Genomic DNA, 22,761 nt, shown 5'->3' on the forward strand with positions numbered 1-22,761 from the left:
AAATAAGTCAGACAGAGAAAGACAAGTACTGTATGTTATCACTTATATGTGGTATCTAAAAAATAAAATAGATGAATAAATATAACAAAACAGAAAGCTACTCACAGATATAGAGAACAAACTAGTGGTTGCAGGGTGGGGGAGTAGGGGACTAAGAGGTACAAACTACTATGTAGGAAATACATAAGCTACAAGGATATATTGTGCAGCACAGGGAAATACAGCTATTATTTTATAATAACTTTAAATGGAATATAATCTATAAAAATACTGAATCACTATGCTGAAATTAATATTGTAAATCAGCTATACTTCAGTAAAAAAGTAGTCTGCTTGACATTAAAACCAACATTTCCATCACCTCAGAGATGCCCCTTTCCAGTCACTCCCTCCCCGCCCGTGCCCCCCCAGTGCAAGCATAGCTCTGATTTTTATCATCGTAGGCTAGTTTTGCTTTTTCTAGAACCTCATATAAATGGAATCATATTGAATGACTGTACTCTCGGGTGTCTTTCCCTCAGCATAGTGGTTAAGATTCTCCATGGTGTTGTATCTCAATAGTTTGTTCCTTTTTATTACCCAGTATTGTTCCATTGTATGAATGTATCATGGTGTGACGATCCATTCTTCTGTTGATGGACATTTAGGTTATTTCCAGGGTTTGGCTGTTATGAATAAGGATGCTATGAACATTTGTGTGTGTCTTTTTGTGACATTGTTGTCATTTTCCTGACACCTAGGAGTGGAATTACTGCACCTTAGGGTAGGTGTATAAGAAACTGCCCGAGTTTCACCAAGTGGCTGCATACTCCCACTGGCAATATATGAGAGTTCAGTGCTCCTTGCCAGCAGCTGGTACTCTAGTTTCTTTCTTCAGTGTTTTTAATCTTAGCTATTCTATTACATGTGAAGTGACATCTCCTTGTGGGCACTCTTTTGTTCTTGAAACATTGTTTTCTAAGTTTCTGTTGCCCCTTCCTACATCATGATCCTTAAACTTGGATTTATGCATTTTCAGAAAGCAGCTTAGCTGCTAGGACAATTTTCTAGGAATACATTTTTCTGGGGTTGTTCTCTGTCCAAGACCCTGCCATGATTCCTGGCTAATGGGGTGTATGTGTATGTTTTAAATCAGACTGAGCATCTTTGGACCAGTCTGTGATTCAGAGCCTCTCTTCTGCCTCTCTTCTGGGCTCCTGCTAGCTTCCTTTGCTGGATGTATCTATAGCTTATGCTCATTGGGTAAGACTTACGTGTCAGGCATTGTTCAGAGTTATTTATGTGCACTATTTTCTACTTACCACAACCCTCAGAGGCAGATACTGCCATCTGTATTTTATCTATATTTTAAAAGATGATGTTTAAATCGCAGTAATACTTCTTCCCACTCAACCTGTTTCTGGTCTCCAGAGGCAACTACTTTCTATCCTTTTTTAAAAATTGTTTATTTTTTTAACTGAAGTACAGTTGATTCACAATGTTTCAGTGTACAGCAAAGTGAATCAGTTATACATATATGTATATGTATTCTTTTTCAGATTCTTTTCCATTATAGGTTATCACAAGATATTGAATATAGTTCCCTGTGCTATGCAGTAGGTCCTTGTTGTTTATCTATCTTATATACAGTAGTATCTGTTAATCCCAAATTCCAAATTTATTCCTCCCCTCCTTTGCCCTTTGGTAACCATAAGTTTGCTTTCTATGTCTGTGAGTCTATTTCTGTTTTGTAAACACTTATTTATTTATTTATTATTTATTTATTTTTTGGCCTCTCCACACAGCATGTGGCATCTTAATTCCTCAACCAGGGATTGAACTCGCGTCCCCTTCAGTGGAAGTGCGGAGTGTTAACCACTGTACCCCCAGGGAAGTCCTGTTTCACTTTTTTAGATTCCACATATAAGTAATATATTTTTCTTTCTCTGACTTACTTTGCTTAATATGATAATCTCTGGGTCCATCCATGTTGCTGAAAATGGCATTATTTCATTCTTTTTTATGGGTAAATATTCCATTGTATGTATATGTGTGTATATATATATAAATATACACACCACATCTTTTTTTATCCAGTCATCTGTTGATGGACATTTAGGTTGCTTCCATGTCTTGGCTGTTGTGAATAGTGCAGCTTTGAACATTGGGGTGCATGTATCTTTTCAAATTAGACTTTTGTCCAAATATATGCCCAGGAGTGGGATTGCAGGAGCATATGGCAACTCTATTTTTAATTTTTTAAGGAACTTCCATACTGTTCTCCATAGTAGCTGTACCAATTTACATTCCCACCAACAGTGTAGGAGGGTTCCCTTTTCTCTACACCCTCTTCAGCATTTATTATTTGTAGACTTCCTTTTTTTTTTTTTTTTTTTTTTTTTTTTGCGGTACGCAGACCTCTCACTGTTGTGGCCTCTCCCGTTGCGGAGCACAGGCTCCGGACGCGCAGGCTCAGCGGCCATGGCTCACGGGCCCAGCCGCTTTGCGGCATGTGGGATCTTCCCGGACCGGGGCACAAACCCACGTCCCCTGCATCGGCAGGTGGACTCTCAACCACTGCACCACCAGGGAAGCCCCATTTGTAGCCTTTCTGATGATGGACATACTGACCAGTGTGTGGTGATACCTCATTGTAGTTTTGACTTGAATTTCTCTAATAATTAGCGATATTGAGTATCTTTTCATGTGCCTGTTGGCCATCTGTTTGTCTTCTTTGGAAAAAATGTCTATTTAGGTCTTCTGCCCATTTTTTTATTGAGTTGTTTGTTTTTTTGATATTGAGCTGTATGAGCTATTTGTGTATTTTGGAAATTAAGCCCTTGTCAGTCACATTGTTTGCAGATATTTTCTCCCATTCCACAGGTTGTCTTTTCATTTTGTTTATGGTTTCGTTTGCCGTGCAAAAGCTTTTGAGTTTAATTAGGTCCCATTTTAAAATTTTTGTTTTCATTACTCTAGGAGACAGATCCAAAAATATATTGCTCTGATTTATGTCAGAGTGTCCTGCCTATGTTTTCCTCTAGGAGTTTTATAGTGTCTGGTCTTATATTTAGGTCTTTAATCCATTTTGAGTTTATTTTTGTGTATGGTGTTAGAGAATGTTCTAATTTCATTCTTTTACAGGTAGCTGTCTACTTTCCCCAGCGCCACTTATTGAAGAGACTGTCTTTTCTCCACTGTATATTATTGCCTCCTTTGTCGTAGATTAATTGACCATATGTGCATGGGTTTATTTCTGGGCTCTCTATCCTGTTCCATTGAGCTATGTGTCTGTTTTTGTGCCAGTACCATACTGTTTTGATGAGTGTAGCTTTGTGGTGTAGTCTAAAGTGAGGACGTGTGATTCCTCCAGCTCCATTCTTTTTTTAAAAATACATTTATTTATTTATTTTTGGTTGCAATGGGTCTTTGTTGCTGCACGCGGGCTTTCTCTAGCTGCGGCGAGTGGGGACTGCTCTTTGTTGCGGTGCATGGGCTTCTCATTGCGGTGGCTTCTCTTGTTGCAGAGCACAGGCTCTAGGTGCGAGGGCTCAGTAGCTGTGGCTCGCGGGCTCTAGAGCGCAAGCTCAGTAGTCGTGGCGCACAGGCATAGTTGCTCCACGGCATACGGGATCTTCCCAGACCAGGGCTCGAATCCATGTCCCCTTCATTGGCAGGCAGATTCTTAACCACTGCGCCACCAGGAAAGCCCTTCAGCTCCATTCTTTTTTCTCAAGATTGTTTTGGCTGTTCGGGGTCTTTGTTTCCATACAAATTAAAAAAAAATTTTGTTCTAGTTCTGTGAAAAATCCATTGGTAATTTGATAGGGATTGCATTGAATTTGTAGATTGCCTTGGGTAGTGTAGTCATTTTAACAGTATTGATTCTTCCAGTGCAAGAACATGGTATATATTTCCGTTTGTTTGTGTCGTCTTCCGTTTTCTTTCATCAGTGTCTTATAGTTTTCTGAGTACATGTCTTTTGCCTCCTTAGGTAGGTTTGTTCCTAGGTATTTTATTCTTTTTGATGTGATGGTAAATGGGAGTGCTTCCTTAATTTCTCTTTCTGATCCTTCTTTGTTAGTGTATAGATATGCAACAGATTTCTTCATATTAATTTTGTATCCTGCTACTTTACTGAATTCACTAATGTGCTCTAATAGTTTTTTGGTGGCAGCTTTAGGATTTTCTCTGTATAGTATCATGTCATCTGCAAACAGCGGCAGTTTTACTTCTTCCTTTCCAATTTGGATTTCTTTTATTTCTTTTTGTTGTCTGATTGCTGTGACTAGGACTTCCAAAACTATGTTGAATAAAAGTGGTGAGAGTGGGCATCCTTGTCTTGTTCCTGATCTTAGAGGAAATGCTTTCAGCTTTTCACCATCGAGTATGATGTTAGCTGTGCGTTTGTCTTATATGAGCTTTATTACATTGAGGTATGTTCCTTCTAGGCAGAGGCAACTACTTTTGACTCTTATAACCTGTTTCTTCTGATATCTAATGTCTTATCTTAAAATCAATGTCTGTTCTACTTTTTCTTATACATCTTATTCTGATGTATCAATTCTAGGTATCTTCTCACTTAAGAGCATGGGCTGTGATGTCCGTCTCCTGGGCCTAAAGGTAGACTTAGTGGGCCTACATTTCTAATTTCTGTCCATTTCTAGCCTCTGTGACTATGGGTATTTTGCTTTTCTCAGCCTCAGTTTCCCTTATCTGTGAAATGGAATAATCTCTGCCTCAGAGGTTTGCTCTGTGGATGAAACGAGGAATGTTATATAAACATCTGTTCCTAGCATAACTCGTGGCACATTGTAGGTGCTCAGATATTCCCTCATATTTCCTTTTGTGTCTCTAGAATCTGGCACCCGTTTTATTTATATTTATTTATTTATTTATTTATTTTGCGGTACGCAGGCCTCTCACTGTTGTGGCCTCTCCCACTGCGGAGCACAGGCTCTGGACGTGCAGGCTCAGCGGCCATGGCTCACGGGCCCAGCCGCTCCACGGCATGTGGGATCTTCCTGGACCAGGGTACGAACCCGTGTCCCCTGCATTGGCAGGTGGACTCTCAACCACTGCGCCACCAGGGAAGCCTCCGTTTTATTTTTGAAGCTCTTAAGTATTCTTGAAAGTCACCTTCTGGATATCATTCATTGGGTGACTGCAGATGGGGAGTCTTTATGGGGCAGTTAGTTGTGGTCTCTGTTCTAGTTTGACACGAATCTCAGAGTGATGAAATCTTTAGGGTTCATTTTATACTCCTCCCCTTGGAGAAAGGTGGTACTTCTAGTTCCTTATTCAGCCTCTTATAAGGGGATCTAAGAATTGTTTATTTTGCATTGAGTTGCATGTTTCAGGCTTTATTTGGGAGGAAGAAGAGTAGAGGCAACGAGCCTTTTACCCTTTACCTTTTTACCTCCTGAGTTCAGCTTTAGTTGAGGAGCGAGGCAGGAGTCAGACTGATGGTGGCCTGAATATCAGCTGTGGTACCAGTAGAGCTGATTGGAGCACGTGTCTAAGATTTGCGACCAGAGGGCTTTAGACACTCATCTTTCCAGTCACAGGCAGGTGTGGACAACTCAGGCTTCCCACAGGAGTAGGAAGAGAAAATTTGCCATTGAGGCCAGGCTTCTCCAAAAATGACCCACCATGCGGCTGAGTGTTCAGGCTTTATTGATAAGATGTGTTTGTCTCTTCCAAGGGAAGGAAGACCCTTGTTGGTGAGGGACTGGAGCCATGGGCCAGGCGCCCTCCCTCCACACGTGTCCCTCCTGAGCAGTAGAAGCTCCCTCCCTCTGAGGGGAGCCAGAGGCAGAGGCATGTGAGGTCAGCTTCCCAGGAGAAGCTCATGACCACTGGTATCGCAGCCGTGGTACAGTTTGCTGTGGTTCAAGCCTCCTGACAGGAGTTAAATTTGATGTTCCATCTAAATGGAATGATCTTAAAAATCCTTCTTTGAGGGCAGCACCTGCTTACCATGTGAGGCTTATTTAAGATTTGGACTGTGTGTTCTCTGTGTATGTTTCTTTTGCAGGTTTTGTATTTTTAATACATTCTTAGCAGGGTCAGGAAATCCATGTCATGGTTTGCCAGGCAGTGATTTTGATGTTTTAATGTAATTTAATGTGTTATAATACTGTGTTCCAGTTCCTTGGAGGAAATACAAAGAGCAGTTGTGAGCCAAGAGTGGTTTGTTGTTCTTAACGTGCTGTTATACCTTCTTTATTTTAAAAAGTTCAAAGTACGCTGAAGGTGATGCCATAATAGGCTGCTCTGCTGTCTCTACCTAATTTTATTTATAAGAAGCTGCAGAAAAAAGGCATTTTACTTGTTTATATACTTCCAAAAACCTGAACTGTTAACCCACAGAGATCAGAAATGGTTTCATTTTAAGTGGTAATTTCTCCTTTCTGTTGGAGCTGAATACTACCTGGTTACATTTAACTTTTCCTACCATATTGGCAAGGTTGTTATTGGTTGTTATATGTTCTGGAAATAAAAGGAATGAAAAAAATGCATTCATTTTGGTGGCTTAAAACCTTTTCTTAAAGGTAGCAAAATTATTTTTAGTTTGGTTATTAAGTGATAAGATAATAAATATAAAATGCATTTATTCCTTTTTGTAGTTTTCTCTACTTGGTTTTACATTCTTTCCGTTAAGGAAAAGATAACAGTGGCATTTATTTTCAAAAATAAAACAAAATAGGGGCTTCCCTAGTGGCGCAGCGGTTAAGAATCCGCCTGCCAATGCAGGGGACATGGGTTCAAGCCTTGGTCCGGGAAGATCCCACATGCCGCGGAGCAACTAAGCCCATGCGCCACTACTACTGAGCCTGCACTCTAGGGCCCAGGAGCCACAACTACTGAGCCCACGTGCCACAACTACTGAAGCCCACGCGCCTAGAGCCCGTGCTCCTCAACAAGAGAAGCCACCACAATGAGAAGCCCATGCACCGCAACGAAGAGTAGCCCCCGCTCGCCGCGACTAGAGAAAGCCTGCGTGCAGCAAGGAAGACCCAATACAGTCAAATAAATAAATTTTAAAAAAAGTATTAACAAAATAAAACAAAATAAATGACAATGTTGATTCTTAATGTTCAAAATGCATATTCCTTTTCTTCTTTGGGGGTGTGGATGATGAATGGAAGCCTTTTAAATAGCAGGGTATATGTAGAATTTACCTTATATTTAGAATTTGAACACTTAAAACATGGCACTTTTCTTTCTTTTTTGCGGTACGCGGGCCTCTCGCTGTCGTGGCCTCTCCCGTTGCAGAGCACAGGCTCCGGACGCGCAGGCCCAGCGGCCATGGCTCACGGGCCCAGCCGCTCCGCGGCACGTGGGATCTTCCCGGACAGGGGCACAAACCCGTGTCCCCTGCATCGGCAGGCGGACTCTCAACCACTGCGCCCCCAGGGAAGCCCATGGCACTTTTCTAACTACTCTCATTATTTTTTATCCCAGTTTAGATTCACACCATTCCACCTTTCTAATTTATTCCTAATCTTAACCTGATATAAATATTTTCCTGCCTTATCATGAATTGGGTGACTGTCTTTAGATTGTTCAGTTAAATTGTACCCAGGGGCACCAAGGTTTGTTTGTCTTAGGTTGCCCTATCCCTGTAAACTCTTAATTCTTTTGCTAATTCTTCCCTGAAAAGCAGACACTGTAGCAATTTGTGTGTGAAATCATAATTTTTGGGTGGAATCTTTGTCTACCATGCTGACTTTCCCTCCTGCTGTTTCAGCTCCTTATGAAGCTAGACAGCCCCTTGTCCAGCCTGAGGGACCCTCGTTGGGGGGCCCAGGAGCCAAACCCCTTCGGCATCAGGCTTCCCTTATCCGGGTAAGTGACGCTGCTGTGGGGTTATGCCAGTGGGAGACTTCGGGGGTATGGCTTCTTGATGGCCCTGTTTTTGTTTGTTTGTTTGTTTTGTTTTTGTAAGCAGGACATAAAACTGCCCCCTAATGTAAATATTGTACTTCTTGTTCTGTTGCTTATGTATTTTCCTAAATCGTTTCTACTGTGTGTGTTTCTCCCCTTCTCAGTGTCTCTAGACTAATCCGGGCTGGTTCTTAGTCTTTGGTATGTCTAAAATGCCCTTCCACCTTTATCTGCTTAATCAGTAGGCACCTCCTTCAGGAGGCCTCTACTTTTTCCAAAACAGCCTATCTTATCTCTGCCTTATTCTTTAATATTACTTATTCAGTGCATAGTTTGCTATTGCCCATTTTGTTTTGTGCCTCCAGTTATACTGCAAGCTTTGGAAGGCAGAGGTGGTTCTCCTGTATTTTCTCTCAGTGCCTAGTTCAATGCTGTTTGGAGAACAGTTATTTTACAAGTGGCAGCAACTAGTTTCCTGTTTGTAATCGATACCATATGGCAGAAGCACAAGTGATCTCCCAGTTTCTCCTGGCTATACCACAACTTAGCAAATTTCAGCTTCCCTTTCTCCAGTGTTTCCTTTGGATAAAGAGCTCTTATTTTTTCCCGTGTCTGCAACTGTTATCTTGTGTAGTATTTCTGAGTCCTATGCTGGTGAAGTCATAGTCCCAAAAAAGGGTGTATGTGTATGTCAGCATGAGAAAAACCCTGAGAAAACTGGATTGGCTGTTTGATTCTAAAGACAAGAGGAAGTAGGGTGGTTTGTATAACATTTCAGTTGTCCAACTTAGGAAGGAGGATCATTTATGCTCAGGGATTTCTCACAGTAGACCGGTGATGTCAGATAGTCCCATAAAGAAGTGGGCTGGTATTCTAGAAGAGAATAAACAAGGCAAAGGGAGATTGAGGTGTTCACTTTATAGCCTCTGGGGATGCGGCTCTGTGTTAGGCGTGGTACAGAACTTAACTTCTGAGGTAGAACTCTGTGTACAAAGAATTTTCTTAAAGGTGGTAGATAATTCAGCCATATGCTGTGTATTTGTGTATAATTCTTCCTCCAACTATCAGATCTAGGTATTGTTGTATCTCTTAGTATAGATGAGGTAACTGGCCGAGAGAGGTCAAGTCATGGGTCTAAGGTTTCATTCATAACTAGTAAGTGGCAGAGCCAGAATTCGAACCAGGCCTGCCCAATGTCAAAACCTGCTCTTTCAAATACTTTCCTATATACATTAGAGTCCCATGTTACAAGGAGGCTAGGTTCTAGAGTTGCTGTATAAATAAACATAGGGTGTAGTAAAAATATTCCTGAAATTCCCTTATTGGTACCTAGGTCCAGTAGAGCTCAGTTTTACCCCCAAGTTGGAACAGACAGTTGTTTCTTCAGCTGAGCCGCAGATGGAGTAGTTGGCTGCATTTAGAGGTCCTGTGGTACAAAAATACGTGTTTTTAAACATGAGAATCACACCCACTGTGGAGTGATGGTTACATTAGGAAAGGTATCGGAGGGACTGGGATTCATGTAAAAAATCTGTGAGGTGTGGCCATGCATGTTTCTACAGAGTCTGTTCTAGTGCTGTGGAGACCACATCCTGAACTGTTAGAATGACGGTCAAACAAGCAGTAAATCCCGAACCTTGCCGTGGTTGGATGGGGCTCACTGGGCCCCTTCTGCGTAGCCACCTGGCTGAGATGGCCATGGGCTCTCACTTGGACTGGTGTCCTGGGACTTCTCTTCTAATCTCTAGGTCCGTTTTTCTGCTGGTAAACGTGCTTCTTGAGCGCTTCAAGCAACTAATGTTTACTAAATACCTATTAAGTGCCAGGTATTGTGTTGAGAATACAAAAATGAGGTATAACACATCCAGTCCCTGCCCTCATGGAGCTTATAGACTCTTGGAGGAGATGGCCATTGATCAGACCATCACAAAGTAAATATATAATTATGATATGTGGTGAGTGGAAATTACAGTGTGGTTTGAGGATGAAAAATGGCGGCGGGAAGTTAGGTCCTGGCCTTGGCAGGCAGGGGCTGATCAAGGAAGGCTTGCAGAGGGGAGTCACACTCCAGCTGAAAGGGAAAGCGTTGAACCATGTTAACCAGGTGGGGGGTGGGGCGGGGGAGAGCAGGCAAGAGGATAGAGGGAGCTGTGCGTACAAAGATGTTTTCTATGAGCTTAGCACTTTATACACACCTCTCTTGCAGTGCTCAGAGCTATCTTATGAGGTAATTCCTGTCATTATCCCATTTTTCAGATGACAAAACCTGAAGTATAAAGACCTTACTTAGTTTGCCTTCGATCACAGCTAGGAACTGGTAGGGCTAGAGTTCAAACACTGGACACGATTTCCTGGCCTTTGTCTCAGGAACCGCATGGATGGTGATGTCATCTGTTAAGCCTAGAAGCCCTGAATGAAAAGCTAGTGTTGGGAGTATTGAGGCAAGATCATGAGATCGGTGTTGCATATTGGAATTTGAGCTTTAGAGACAGCCAAGAGGACGTGTCAAGGAGTTGGTAGGATATATGGGGCTGGAACTCTGGGGAGAGCTGGGGCTGGATAGAAGTATTTGGCAGCCAATGGCCATTAGAAGGACTCATGGGATTGTGCAGAAAAGCCAGACACGTTCTCACCCAGGTCCAGGCAGACTCTGCATGCCCTTGGGCAAGTTCCTTCTCTTTTCTGTAACACGAATGAGCTGGAATGGATTTAACAGACCATTGTAATACTCTGCAGCAGTCTGATTCCCTTAATGTTTGTTTGGTGTCAGTGTAGGTCCCCCCTCCTGTTTGGAGCGTTGCCTTCTGTTTAAGATGAGAGCAAGGGGCCTTTTTCGGGACAGCAGTCTGTGGTTTTCATGGCTGATGTGTTTTTCTTTCTTCAGTTCTTAGGTTTCCTTCTTACTCCTTTCAGCTTGGTTTGGTTGAACTCCATGTCCCAGACAGCAAAATGCCAACCTGAGTTAGCCATGTAGATGAGAGGATGTAAAGTGGAAGATTTTGGTGGTAGGGGATTAATAGGGATTGGGTGTGATGCCAGGCTGGGCTGGGGTCACTCATTCCCCATGTTGCCATGCGCTTGGGCTGATGGCAGCCTCGCTCTGTCCTAGCTTCCTCTGTGGCCTTGTATTCAAGTCCTTCCTGCCTGATTGGAAGAGGGGTGGCCTCTGGGAACGGGGGAAGGCTTTTAGGGACTCTGAGTCAGCAGTGTTGCAGCTCATGGGCTTGGCATTTCAGAGGTGCTTATGTGGAATTCAGTCCCAGCCATTGGAATGAACAGTCTTAGTATTTTCGCACTTTTGATTTTTTCGTTCAGGTGTTGGATGTTTTTCCCCTTGAAATTTCAGATACTGAGCACATCCTATGTTGGTGGGTGGTTGACAGTGGTGTGTAAAGAAATGGTAAATAATCTTCCCTGCTTCTCTGTCGTGGTGTGTTGATAGGTCATTTTGTGGTTTACTGTTCACAAGTGATCCTAACCACGTAGGTCACGTAGTCGTTTGTGATTTTGCTGGCGTGGGTTTAGAATTGACCCTCCTGCTCCCATTGTCCTCTCCTGGTTTGTCTCCTGCTTCTGTGACTGCCTCTTCCTAAGCTTTTTATTTCAATTTCCCTCCTTCACCTGCCCCTTGCGTGTTGGGGATCCCTGGGTCTAGTTCTCACTCTGTTACTATTTAGCTACATGGAGCCTGATGGCCACATCTCACCACCTGCCAGATGTCTTCACTTGAATGTCCCACTGTCACTTTTTTTTGTTTTTTAAATATTTATTTATTTATTTATTTGGCTGCCCCAGGTCTTAGTTGCAGCACGTGGGATCTTTGTTGCCACGTGCGGAATCTTCGTTGTGGCATCCTTTTTTTTTTTTTTTAAATGATAGTTGCGGCATGCGAACTCTTCGTTGCGGCATGCATGTGGGATCTAGTTCTCCGACCAGGGATTGAAATGGGCCCCCTGAATTGGGAGCATGCAGTCTCAGCCACTGGACCACCAGGGAAGTCCCCCCACTGTCACTTTAAACATGTCTTTTCCCACAAAAGCAGTTCTCACCCTCCCGCCCCTGGCTCCACGCCCCTGGCACGTGGGCCAGTACACGGCTGGCTGTTTCTGATGCCCCTCTCATCCCGTCTGCCCATCGGCTACTGAGTACTAGCCATATCACTTTCTAAATACCTCTCTCCATTGTCTGTTTCTCTGCACTTCCTCAGTTCATGCTGCCCTCTGTCACCTAATCTAATCTGTCAGCCTCTGACTCTTTCTTCCTGCTTCCACCACTGGCCTCTTCAAATCCGTTATCCTCGTCTTGGACAAAAATCATCCTAAAAAACACGAATGTGATCCTCCTGCCCCCTTGATTGAAGCCTGTCCCTCTCTGCCCACTGCTCCCAGCAGATCACCCGCGGCTCTTGGGGCGCTGGTGTCGGGCCCCTGCGCACCCCCGTAGCCACAGCAGGCCCCGCACAGCTGCCCAGTGTTTCCCACACAGTCAGTGTTCTCTGCATGGGAACCTTACTCTTCAGCCTCGGTCTTATCTTCTGGGTTTTCTCCTTTGTCTCAATTCATCTATGCTTTTTCTCCATTGATAACACGAAGTGTGAGAACTTTCTAATATTTCTTGTACGTGTGAGGTTAACGTATTTTCATTCTTAAAAAGCAGTTCATTGCTCGTCTGCTCATTTATCCGTGAGGATCAGCTGGAGGGATGGGCGTCTGATCTTTCTTGGTTTTCCTTCCCAAAGGCAGCCAGTGTGGTCTGTTTGTTTTGTATTATCCTGGGAATGTTTTATGCGTATATGAGCAAATACAGGTATTCTTATATATCTAATATATGCAGTATACCTTTACCTGGTTTTAGGGAGACTGGTTTGGGAAATGCAATTTCCTTCCAGCCAGATCCCACTAAAAAATATCTTTTATTTTAAACCAAACACACTTACTTTTTTTTTTTTCCACACTTACTTTTTAAACCCAAAACATACATGCTGTGATTTTTTTTTTCTCTTTATGGAAGGATGAACTTAACAGTCTTTTGGGGGCAAATTCTCAATACTTGGTGCTCTTCTTATTTCAAAGACAAAATAATGACAAACAGAATTTAGAGAACTTTATCATCGTGCCATTCTAATTGGGGGTTTGGCTATGTTTTCAGTGAAAGTTTTCTGATGAACAGGTATAGGAGGAGATGTTAGACATTGGTAGCCAGCCACCATATAAATCTAAAAGTCTGCAACTTGAAAAACATGTATTTAACTTAGTTGTCTCCTTTTTCCCCTCATTCTCAGTCAATCTCAATTTCTTGCCATGCCCCCCTACCCTACCCCATAGGTACTTATGGCCAGAGATGGGTACTGTCTGCTCCTTTGGTCCTTTTGGTGTGGATCTAAATAGCAAAGACCGTGTCATGGGTGGTGAAAGAAATGAATACCCCCACGCTCTGTTGGAGTGGTGTTGGCATAAATCCGGAGAGAATTGATAGTCACCACAAGTGAATTGTTCATTCTAAGAGTTTTGATGGGAACAGGGAGAAACAGTCTTTCTGGGAGGCTGACACTGCACTGAGAGAACTTTCTGTGGTGGGAAAGCTATTTTATAGGTAAACTGGACCAGCATGCCAGGAGGACAAGGAGACTAGAAACTAGAGATTACTGTGGCGAAGGATTGGGGTGGGATGAAGTGAGGTGGCTGAGAGTTGAGTCATAAGGGAGCTGGTGCTCCGAGTTTGGAGCAGAAAGAAGCAGGAAGCAAGTAGGGCACACCAGGTCCTGCCCCAGCCTCTGTGGTTCCCTTCCCTGATGCTCAGCCCAGGGGGATGATCCAGGAGGTAGCCAGCCCGTGGCGGCTCTTTCAGGGTCTGGGATGTCCCTAGCAAGGCATCATTTGGCCTGGGTGTGGGTTGGGTTTTTTTTTTTCAGTAGGGCCTCAGGCCTTTCCCCCTTACTTAGGAATCTTTCCCGTCGCCCCTTTTCTGCGAGCTCTGACTTTGCCCCCTGTGAAGCTCCCCGCGTCTCCTCCAGCACCGGGCCACTTCCACTAGTCCTCAGGTTGCAGGCCGACCACGTGCCGTTCTCCCGAGTGGCTGGAGCCCAAACACCGCCTAGCGATGATCTCCCTCCTCACTAGGCGGCAGCCAAAGCGCCCGAAGATTTTGGTTGCTTGTTTCAGATTCTGCAGTAAACGCCATGCTGTTATCTTATTGGATCATGGGCTGTGAGCTTTCAAATACTCTTGTTCTTCAGAGCAATTAAAAATTTTTTAAAAATGTAAAAAATTCAAAAGATACAAAAGGGTACAGAGAGAAAAGTATCCTTCCCACTCTTTCTCCCAGCCATCCAGTTCCCCATCCCAAGGCACTTGACATGACCCATTTCTTTTGTATCATTAGAGGATTATTTTATGCATATGCAAGTGAATATAGGTATTCTTATATGTAATTATATATAATATATGCAAAATACATAGTTCCACTTTTTTACATGTGTGGTAGCGTACTACACATCTGTTGTGCACTTTGCATTTTTTTACTTATCAATAAGCTTTAATAACAGTCTGTAAGAGTACATAGAGTATGTCCTCATCTTTTTGGTTTTATCGAATGCATAGTAGTTCCTTGTGTACATCTGCCAGAAATCATGTAACCAGTCCCCTCTGATCAATAGCTAGAACTTGCAATCACAGTGTTTGTATATGTGTAGGAATAGTTCCTAGAAATGGAATAATTGGGTGAAATGGCTACACATTTTAAATTTTTGGTAGAGATTTTCAAATTGGAGAAGGTGGCCATTTACACACTTACTAACAAATGTGTGAAAGTGTATTTTCTCATACCCATGCAAACGCAGTGTGCTAAGCAACTTAGGGATCTTGGCCAATCTGATAGGTGAAAAATGAAATCTTGGTGTAGTTTTAATTAGCACTTCTTTTGTGTGGTCGAGAGGAGGTCCTGGGCCCCTGATGCCCTTAGAGGAGGTTAGGGACCCCACTTCTTTCTGGTTCTGGAGTGCCCCAGGCCCACTGGCACTGATTTCTTGTTTCTACCTTTATGGCAATAAAGTTGAATTAGCTTATGGCTAGAGATTAGGGCTGGAAAAATTTTCTGTTTTAGGGATGGTAAAAGTCACCACAGTGTGTGTGTGTGTGTGTGTGTGTGTGTGTGTACCTGTCAGCATTGCTCAGACAACTAAATTCTCTTCCTCTGACTGAAATGGAAGGGTGAGGGGAAAGGGGGGAGGAGGAGGAGGGAGGGAGGGACAGCAGGGAGGGAGGGAGAGGGTATATGTGTGTTTGCCTTTGTGTGTAACAGGAAGAACTGGTTTGATAAAATTTATCGGAATGCACGTGACTTGCTCTCGGTTTGACATCTTGTTTTACCAGATTTACTCCCTATTTGATTTGAAACCCTAGATGGAGTTTGGTCATCTCCTAAGGGGTGAAAGTTTGATGTGTTCTACTTCCCCAAATCTACCTAGAACACACAGATATCCCAGTGGTCACTGTTATTACCACAAAGAGGTCCTATTTTTCATAGCATCCAGCCTCTTTTTCCTACTTATTTCCTTCATCTACTTATTATTCTTTTTCAGATTTTCTATCCCTTATTTTTGAAACGTTTTATTGAATGATACTGAAATTTGCTTTTCTCAGCCTAAATCTTTTGTAGCTGTCGCTTATGGTATTCCCCAGGTGCTCCCCATGTACCCACACTTCTTAATGATTAAAGTGATGGCAGTCACCTGGTTTCTTCACTGGGCGACACTTCTACATGAAAGGCAAAAATGTTCTGTGTTATGAGATGAGAATAGTGAAGAGATACTGGATCGTTGAAAGAAATGTGACTCTAGGATATAAGAGGAGGGTGCCTGTGATAGAGATTGAAGGATGTTTATGGGACAAAGATATTGATTCAGTAAATATCATGACTGATTGGGGTGCCGCCTTAAGGCCTTTCAGAATCCATGCTTAGAGGCGGTGGGGAATGTAAGAATGGTAGGTTGGTACACATTAGGATTCTAGCATCCATGGGGTTAGACAGGTTGGTTAGATGAAAGCAAATAAGCACATTTTATTTGTGGGATCAGTGTTGCTTTTCCACCCCAGCTGTGAGCATTTCATTAAAGGCTTATGGTGTCCAGAACTTTCCTGCTAGTAGCTAGGGCCCGCACTGATTTGGTAGACAAGGTGCCTCTGAATTAGCCTCTTGGATATAACTGAAAACACCCAGTTGAACTCCTGGTGTCAGAGAGTACTTTGTAAAGCTGGAAGGGAGTGTGGTGTTTGTTTCCTAGGACCCTTTGGTCTCAGTAGATAGTGTGGTGTGAACAGGAAAGGCTCCCTTACAGGGGCACCATTTTACCCCTAAGCGCATCAGTGTCCCCCGATCTCAGGGCAGCAGGCGATGTCATGCTCCCCATCATCTGTCCCAGCAAGAGGCACTGCCGACAGAGTGCTTCTCTGGGCCCCGTGCTGTGCCGGCCTCTTCACTAGTCTGTGCCCTTTCGTCCTCCCAGCAGTCTTGATTGCAGGGTGGACTGCCTGCCAGATTGTGTCCTCGACTCATCCATTGGGAAGTACTTACTAAGCGGTCTCTGTGGGTCAGCAGCCATGCCAGCATGCCCTGAGGATGACAAACATGGTCCCTGCTGTCGAGGAGCAGTTGCGCGGGGGAGATGGATGGGAATCGCCTGATCCTGCCTCTGCATGTATAATGGAAAACTGACAATTGCCCTGAAGGCAAGAGAGCAGTTGGATAGCATATAACAGAGAAATCGGCCCTGGGGCTGGAAAGTGAAGGGAGGCTTCCCTGAAGAAGTGATGCTGGGCTAAGCTGTGAAGGAGGACTTGGAGGGATGGTGCTGGGAGGTGAGGAGAGGGGTGTCTCACACCCCAGGAAAAGTCTGGACAAAGGGCATGCTTCACTGTTGACACCAGAATCTACTCTGACTAGCTGAAGCAAATAGGGATTTATAATAAGGGGTGTGGAGAGCCTGCCGACTCTTTGGAAGGACTGAAAATTCAGACTGTGTTCTGAGATTGCAGGAACAATTCCTAAACCCCACAGCAGAACTGGTAGCTAAGGAAGCCTCGCCTCTGCCGCGAGCAGAGCTGTGGAATGGGGCAACTGCTGCCCTAGCTTTCACCCCGGTGCCCCACCTGCATGACCAAGGCTGGCAGAGTGAACGCTGTGTTCCCTGCCTCTTTCACCGTGCGACTCGGTTCTTCATCTGTCTTCCGTGGGCGTGTTTAGTGGAACCTGACTCCAATGTGGCATTCTAACAGCAGAGGTGTTCAGAAGGTGTAGTTTTTATGTAGCCGTTGTCTGCAGTGCAGGGCGTTATGCTAAGAGGGGGTGGAGCCCGTGTCTAGTGAGCCCTTGTGCCCCGTGTAGCATGGAGTACTGGAAGAGGGCTGGCGTGGCTGGAGCCTGGAGTCGTGGGGAGGTGAGGCTGGAGAGGTAGGTGGGGAACTGTTGGCTCAGAAGTGAAGTAAGTGACCCAGGTCTCATGGTGAGTAAGTGACCATCCCAGATTTGAACCCAAACCTGTCTGCCTCCAGAACCTGCACTTTTTTTTTTTTGCGGTACATGGACCTCTCACTGCTGTGGCCTCTCCCGTCGCGGAGCACAGGCTCTGGACGCACAGGCTCAGCGGTCACGGCTCACGGGCCCAGCCGCTCTGCGGCATGTGGGATCCTCCCGGACTGGGGCACGAACCCGTGTCCCCTGCGTCGGCAGGCGGACTCTCAACCACTGCGCCACCAGGGAAGCCCCAGAACCTGCACTCTTGTTGCACCTCCAGTCTGTAGCCTCACTCTCTAAAGCATTCCGTGGATTCAGCCTGAGTTCTTGGTGCATCTGTTTCCCATCTGACCTCAGGCTGCCTTGAGTGTTAAGGGGACGACAGTGGGGAAGAGACAGGCAGCCTTGACCTCATCAGCAAGGATGGGGCTGGCACGTTAGTGTAATAGCACCGGAAGCCCTCAGCCTCATCCAAGGCTCTTCTTACTGCTGATTTCTTGCTTTCTCCTGCTCTTCCCCTCTAAGCGGAGAGCAAAATCCTGACAATCGTAAAGGAAAAATGCCCTTCTGAGCAGGAGATCTTGGCTCCCGGTGGAAGAATTGGAGACAGTGATTACTCATAAGCATTTCTTTTGTTAATCAAAATAGTGTTAGTGCCACATACTAAAATAACAGCGCAGTGATTTAATATCTGTATTGTATGGCTCTCTACAGGGTTCTTTCCTGATGCGAAAACGCGCCAGATGCTTATAAGCAAAAGTTATGTGAGAAATAAGATGGTGCTCTGTCTGTATGATTTAATAGTTCTCTGGCCCAAATCTACAACTAAACTAGGTAATGGAGGGGGAAGTGGAAGTATAGGATATTTGTATCCTCAACTCAGATCCTCAATCTGCAGAATTGCGGCAGTATTTTAGGCATTACAGTGAGGTTAGTTCTTAAAAGGAAATGGTGCATGGCTAAAGGATGGATGGATGGTTAAGAGCGGGGAACCACAGAGCTCGCTGAGTGAGTATACACTCTGGACTCCGTTCATGTTCTGACTCTACCATTTACTAGGTGTGTGGTCTTGGTAAGTCACTTCCCTTTCCTAATCCTCAGTTTCCTGTTCTGCAAAATGGGACTAATGGGACCTACTTTGCAGGGTTGTTGTGAAGATGAAAGTAGATCCTGTGTATTAGGTGCTTACAGTGTCTGGCACGTAATGAATACATGTTATCTGACGTTCTCTGATGTCTGTGGTGATCATCTAAAAAATTTAGTTTATCATAATAAGCAGCAACTGTGCGTTGCTCATTAGACTCAGAGATTCCTATAGTCTGGGCTTCAGCCTTCTAAGCTGTTGAGATTAGATCCCTAAGTAAGTTTGGCAGTATGTGATTAAAGGCATCTTTGTGAATTTATTTCCACGAAGAAACTGATAAAGTTTTAGTTGTTAGGATTTAATTGTAACTAACTTTGCTACAGGTAAAAACAGAAGTTATTTATTGCAACTTCCAGCGAACCTATAGTATTTTAAAATAAAAAGAAAAAAAAAGTTTTCTTCCCCCTCTGATTTCATAGGTAAGGGAGAGGGCCCAGCCTTTACACTCTTGGGTGACAGTTGTTTGGTAAGTGCATCTAAACTTCAGCTCCAGTCATTATAGGAGGGCTCAGGTTAACCATTCTGTCTATGAGTCAGAATTGACAGCTTGTCCCATCATTTGTTTATTTTATTTGTTCACTTATTCGCCGAACGTCTTTTGAGTGTTTCCCATGTGATAGGCACTTTTCTAGGCTCTGAGGTGTAGCTGTTGCCAGAATAGACAAAATTTCCTGTCCTCATGGGCCTTAACATTAGAATGAGAGTGAGGTGGGAAACAGTATAAATGAGGCTATAGAGTATGATACGGAACAGTCGAATGTGAAAAACAAAATCGCAGAGCTCCACCTCCTTCTTTAGCTCCTTTCTTCATTCCCCATTTCCCAGTTTTTCCCAGTTTTACCACAACCGTCTTTTCTCTTTACTCTGTACTTCCTCCCTGATAATCTCCTATCAAACTCATATTAACCAAGCATAGAAAGACGGCTGTAAAGATGCATCCACGTGCTGTCCCTGAAGACAGTCTTCGTGAACAATCAAATTAGAAAGCTTTTTGGGCTCAGAGCGGTCTCAGGTCATTAGGTGGTCAGATTACAAAAGGAAGATGGCTTCATGCTTCGTCTTCAATGCAGGAGTGGCTGTGCTGTTGGCGCTAGGCAGGTGTGCCTTTCCTTTGGGCCTCGCTTGAAGGGTAGGTTGGTTGGAGTAACAGCCGCTCTAACAAATACGCCCCGCATTTTAATGACTTCCCACAGCAGGTCTGCTTCTCACTCATCTCACAGATTGGCAGGCAGCTTTCCCCCACATGGTGATTCAGCTGACAGGCTGCTTCTGTCCTGTGGCTGTGCCGCCCCTTCTCAGTGGGCTCATGGGGACAAGCGTAGAGGAGGACCACGGGGTGCTAGGCCTGCCTGGCAGTGGTGCAGGTCACTTGCGCTCCCACTGCATTGGCTAAAACTCAGTTGCATGGCTGTGGCTAATTGCAGGAAGGGCTGGAAAATGTCATTACTGGCTGGGCAGCCACTCGGTGACACCCGTACACCAGGCATGTAGGGCGTGAGTGGTCAGAGGACAGCCACCATAACTGCACATAGAAGCACGGCTATCGTTTGCTTCCCTGACTCTTCTTTTTTCTCTGCCCCATGACGGATCAATCCCCGGATCTTTCTGTAGGCAGCTTAATTGTCACGTGGGCTGTGGTCTAGTCTTACCAGCCTGTGAGCCAGTCTTCCCCTTTAGGGTGGTTGAGTCTTCTCACATCTTTGCTCATGAGATCATGCTCTGATCAGTGGTCGCAGTATGGTGTTCTTATTTCCAAAAGGTCGTTGGCAGGGGAGGTGTCCTCACAGAGTCACTGTGGGCTTGCTAGGAGGTTTTCCTCCCCCAGACAGTTTATTTGCTAAGGCACCAAAAGGATGTTGTTCTAACAAAGATCATCGCACCCTCAGGTGAAGTGGCTGGACTCTAAGGCAGCATTGACAGGAGGCCTCCAGGGTGGGGTTATATTCTAAACAGAAATGTTCTGTGGTTGAAACAATGCACACCCCCTTCTTAAGTTCTCCCTGACAGTAGTGCTTCCTTGCAATTCATACTTTTCATCTATGTTTGATTTTAAGATACTTCAGGGGTAAATGTCACCTTTTGGGATTTTATTAATAGTATTACTTTTTTTTTTTTTTTTTTTTGCGGTACGTGGGCCTCTCACTGTTGTGGGCTCTCCCGCTGCGGAGCACAGGCTCCGGACGCGCAGGCCCAGCGGCTGTGGCTCACGGGCCCAGCCGCTCCGCGGCATGTGGGATCTTCCCAGACCAGGGCACGAACCCGTGTCCCATGCATCAGCAGGTGGACTCTCAACCACTGCGCCACCAGGGAAGCCCAATAGTATTACTTTTTAATGAGTCTTTTGAAGTCTGTTTCATTATAAACAGCCTGTATTCCCCAGAGATAACAAGTTGCAGTGCCAGATATTTGCATTTCACTTGAAACAAAACCAAGGGTTTGAATGTTTTAAATATAAGCAAATCTAATTCTCCTGTGTCTAGAGAAACTGTATAATGAACCATATGTATGAGGCTTAAGCACACAGATGCGGAAGATTCTCTGTCTCTCTTGTTCTCTCTCTCTCTCCCTCCTTTTATATTTTCTTAAAAACGCTGGTAGAGCTCAAAATTGGCACCAAGTAGCAAAAATCTCCACCCAGCCAAGCAAATCACTACAGCTGGAGTGGAACTGGGGCTCCTGTTGGGTGCACACGGAGGTGGGTCTCTTCCTGGTTCCGGCTTCTCCTCGGAAGTCCAAGGCTCCATCGTTCCCCCGCCCCCATTGCTCAGCGCCTCCAGTCTTTGCAATTAGACATTCTCTCTTAGGTGACTGATTTCAGGTCTTTGTTACGGTTGCCTTATGGGTTCATTTGGAGGAGATGGCCCCCTAGCTGCTGCCAGAGAGGTCTCAAGCCGCCATCCCGCTGCTGGAATGGGCCTTCATCTGGTGGGGGCCCTATGGCTTTTTTCTCTTACTCCCCTCATAGCCCTCCCTACCTCTGGGCCACCTTGACCTCTGGCCGGGGTTGCCGATATGGCCTTAATTGGTCTTCCGACCTTTAGTCTTCCCTTCCATTCTCCTCACTGAAGTGATCTTTCTGCAGCTCAAATCTGGTTATTTCATTGGCCTGTGTCATACTTATCTGTGGCTCCCGATTGTGTTCTAGATACACTTTAAAGCCCTTAACCTGGTGCACCTGAACCTTCATGGTCTGGACCAGGGGTCCCCAACCCTTGAGCCGTGGACCGGTAGTGGTCCGAGGCCTGTTAGGAACCGGGCCGCACAGCAGGAGGTAAGTGGCGGGCAAGGGAGCAAAGCTTCATCTGCCGCTCCCCACCGCGCCCCATCGCTCGCATTACCGCCTGAACCATCCTCTCCCCGCCCCACGCCCCTGGTCCGTGGAAAAATTGTCTTCCACGAAACTGGTCCCTGTGCCAAAAAGGTTGAGGACTGCTGGTCTGGACCGTCTTGAGGCAACTCCACTCGCATCTCCTCTGCACTGTCAGCCCATTCTATCTGTATGTAGCTCAACCAAGCTACTTTCAGGAGATGGCTATTTTCTGGCATTTTAAGGTGTCTTTGCAAATGCTGTTCCTTTTCCTTGCCTTGCCCTGCATGTTTTGTAGCACTGCTTCTCAGACTTGAGTGTGCTTTGTATCATCTAGAGTGCCTGTTAAATCGCAGATGCCTGAGCCTCGCTCCCAGAATTGATGATTCACTAGGTGTGGCGTAGGGCCTGGGCTTCTGTATTTCTGACGAGTCCCCAGGTGATACGGATGCGGGCGGTCGGTGGAACGACTCCCAGCCGCGGAGCTCCAGAGTTCCCTGTCTCACCACAGCTCACACCTCACTGTTTTGCGACTGCCCGTCTTTCTCCCTCACTGGACTCTAGGCTTCCTGGGAAAAAGAATGTGTTTGACCATCAGAGAGTATCCCTAGTGACTAGTGTCTGGGATGTTGGTGATGTTGAATAAGTGTCTGTGAATGAATGAATGAGCAGGTCAGTGTTTCTGCAGCAAAGTTCACATCATTTGGCTTCTTGTAGTATAGATTAGCTTTCTTTTGGAATATTTCGGCTTCAGGGAACGTGGAATGTGATCCGCCCCTTCTACCTGTCTCTGAAATCACTCACTTAATGAATAAGGAACTTGAAACCTCTCCATAGAGATCAGACCATGGGACCGACAGGGACGTCTGTTGATAGATCTCAAACTTTAAAATACGAAATGGGGACTTCCCTGGTGGTGCAGTCGATAAGA

General features: G+C 44.9%; 1 protein-coding gene across 9 annotated transcripts in view; it reads left to right on the plus strand.

Annotated features, from left to right (window-relative positions):
* Positions 1-22,761, plus strand: part of REPS2 (RALBP1 associated Eps domain containing 2) — a 225,885-nt gene that overhangs the window by 83,317 nt on the left and 119,807 nt on the right. For all 9 annotated transcript variants that reach the window (XM_082681115.1, XM_082681117.1, XM_082681121.1 and 6 more), the window contains exon 5: positions 7,733-7,830. In XM_082681115.1, the coding sequence (XP_082537241.1) occupies positions 7,733-7,830 (98 nt within the window). The remainder of the gene's footprint in view (positions 1-7,732; positions 7,831-22,761) is intronic.

This window comes from Grampus griseus, assembly GCF_964374135.1.
Source record: "Grampus griseus genome assembly, chromosome: X".
Taxonomy (NCBI): domain Eukaryota; kingdom Metazoa; phylum Chordata; class Mammalia; order Artiodactyla; family Delphinidae; genus Grampus; species Grampus griseus.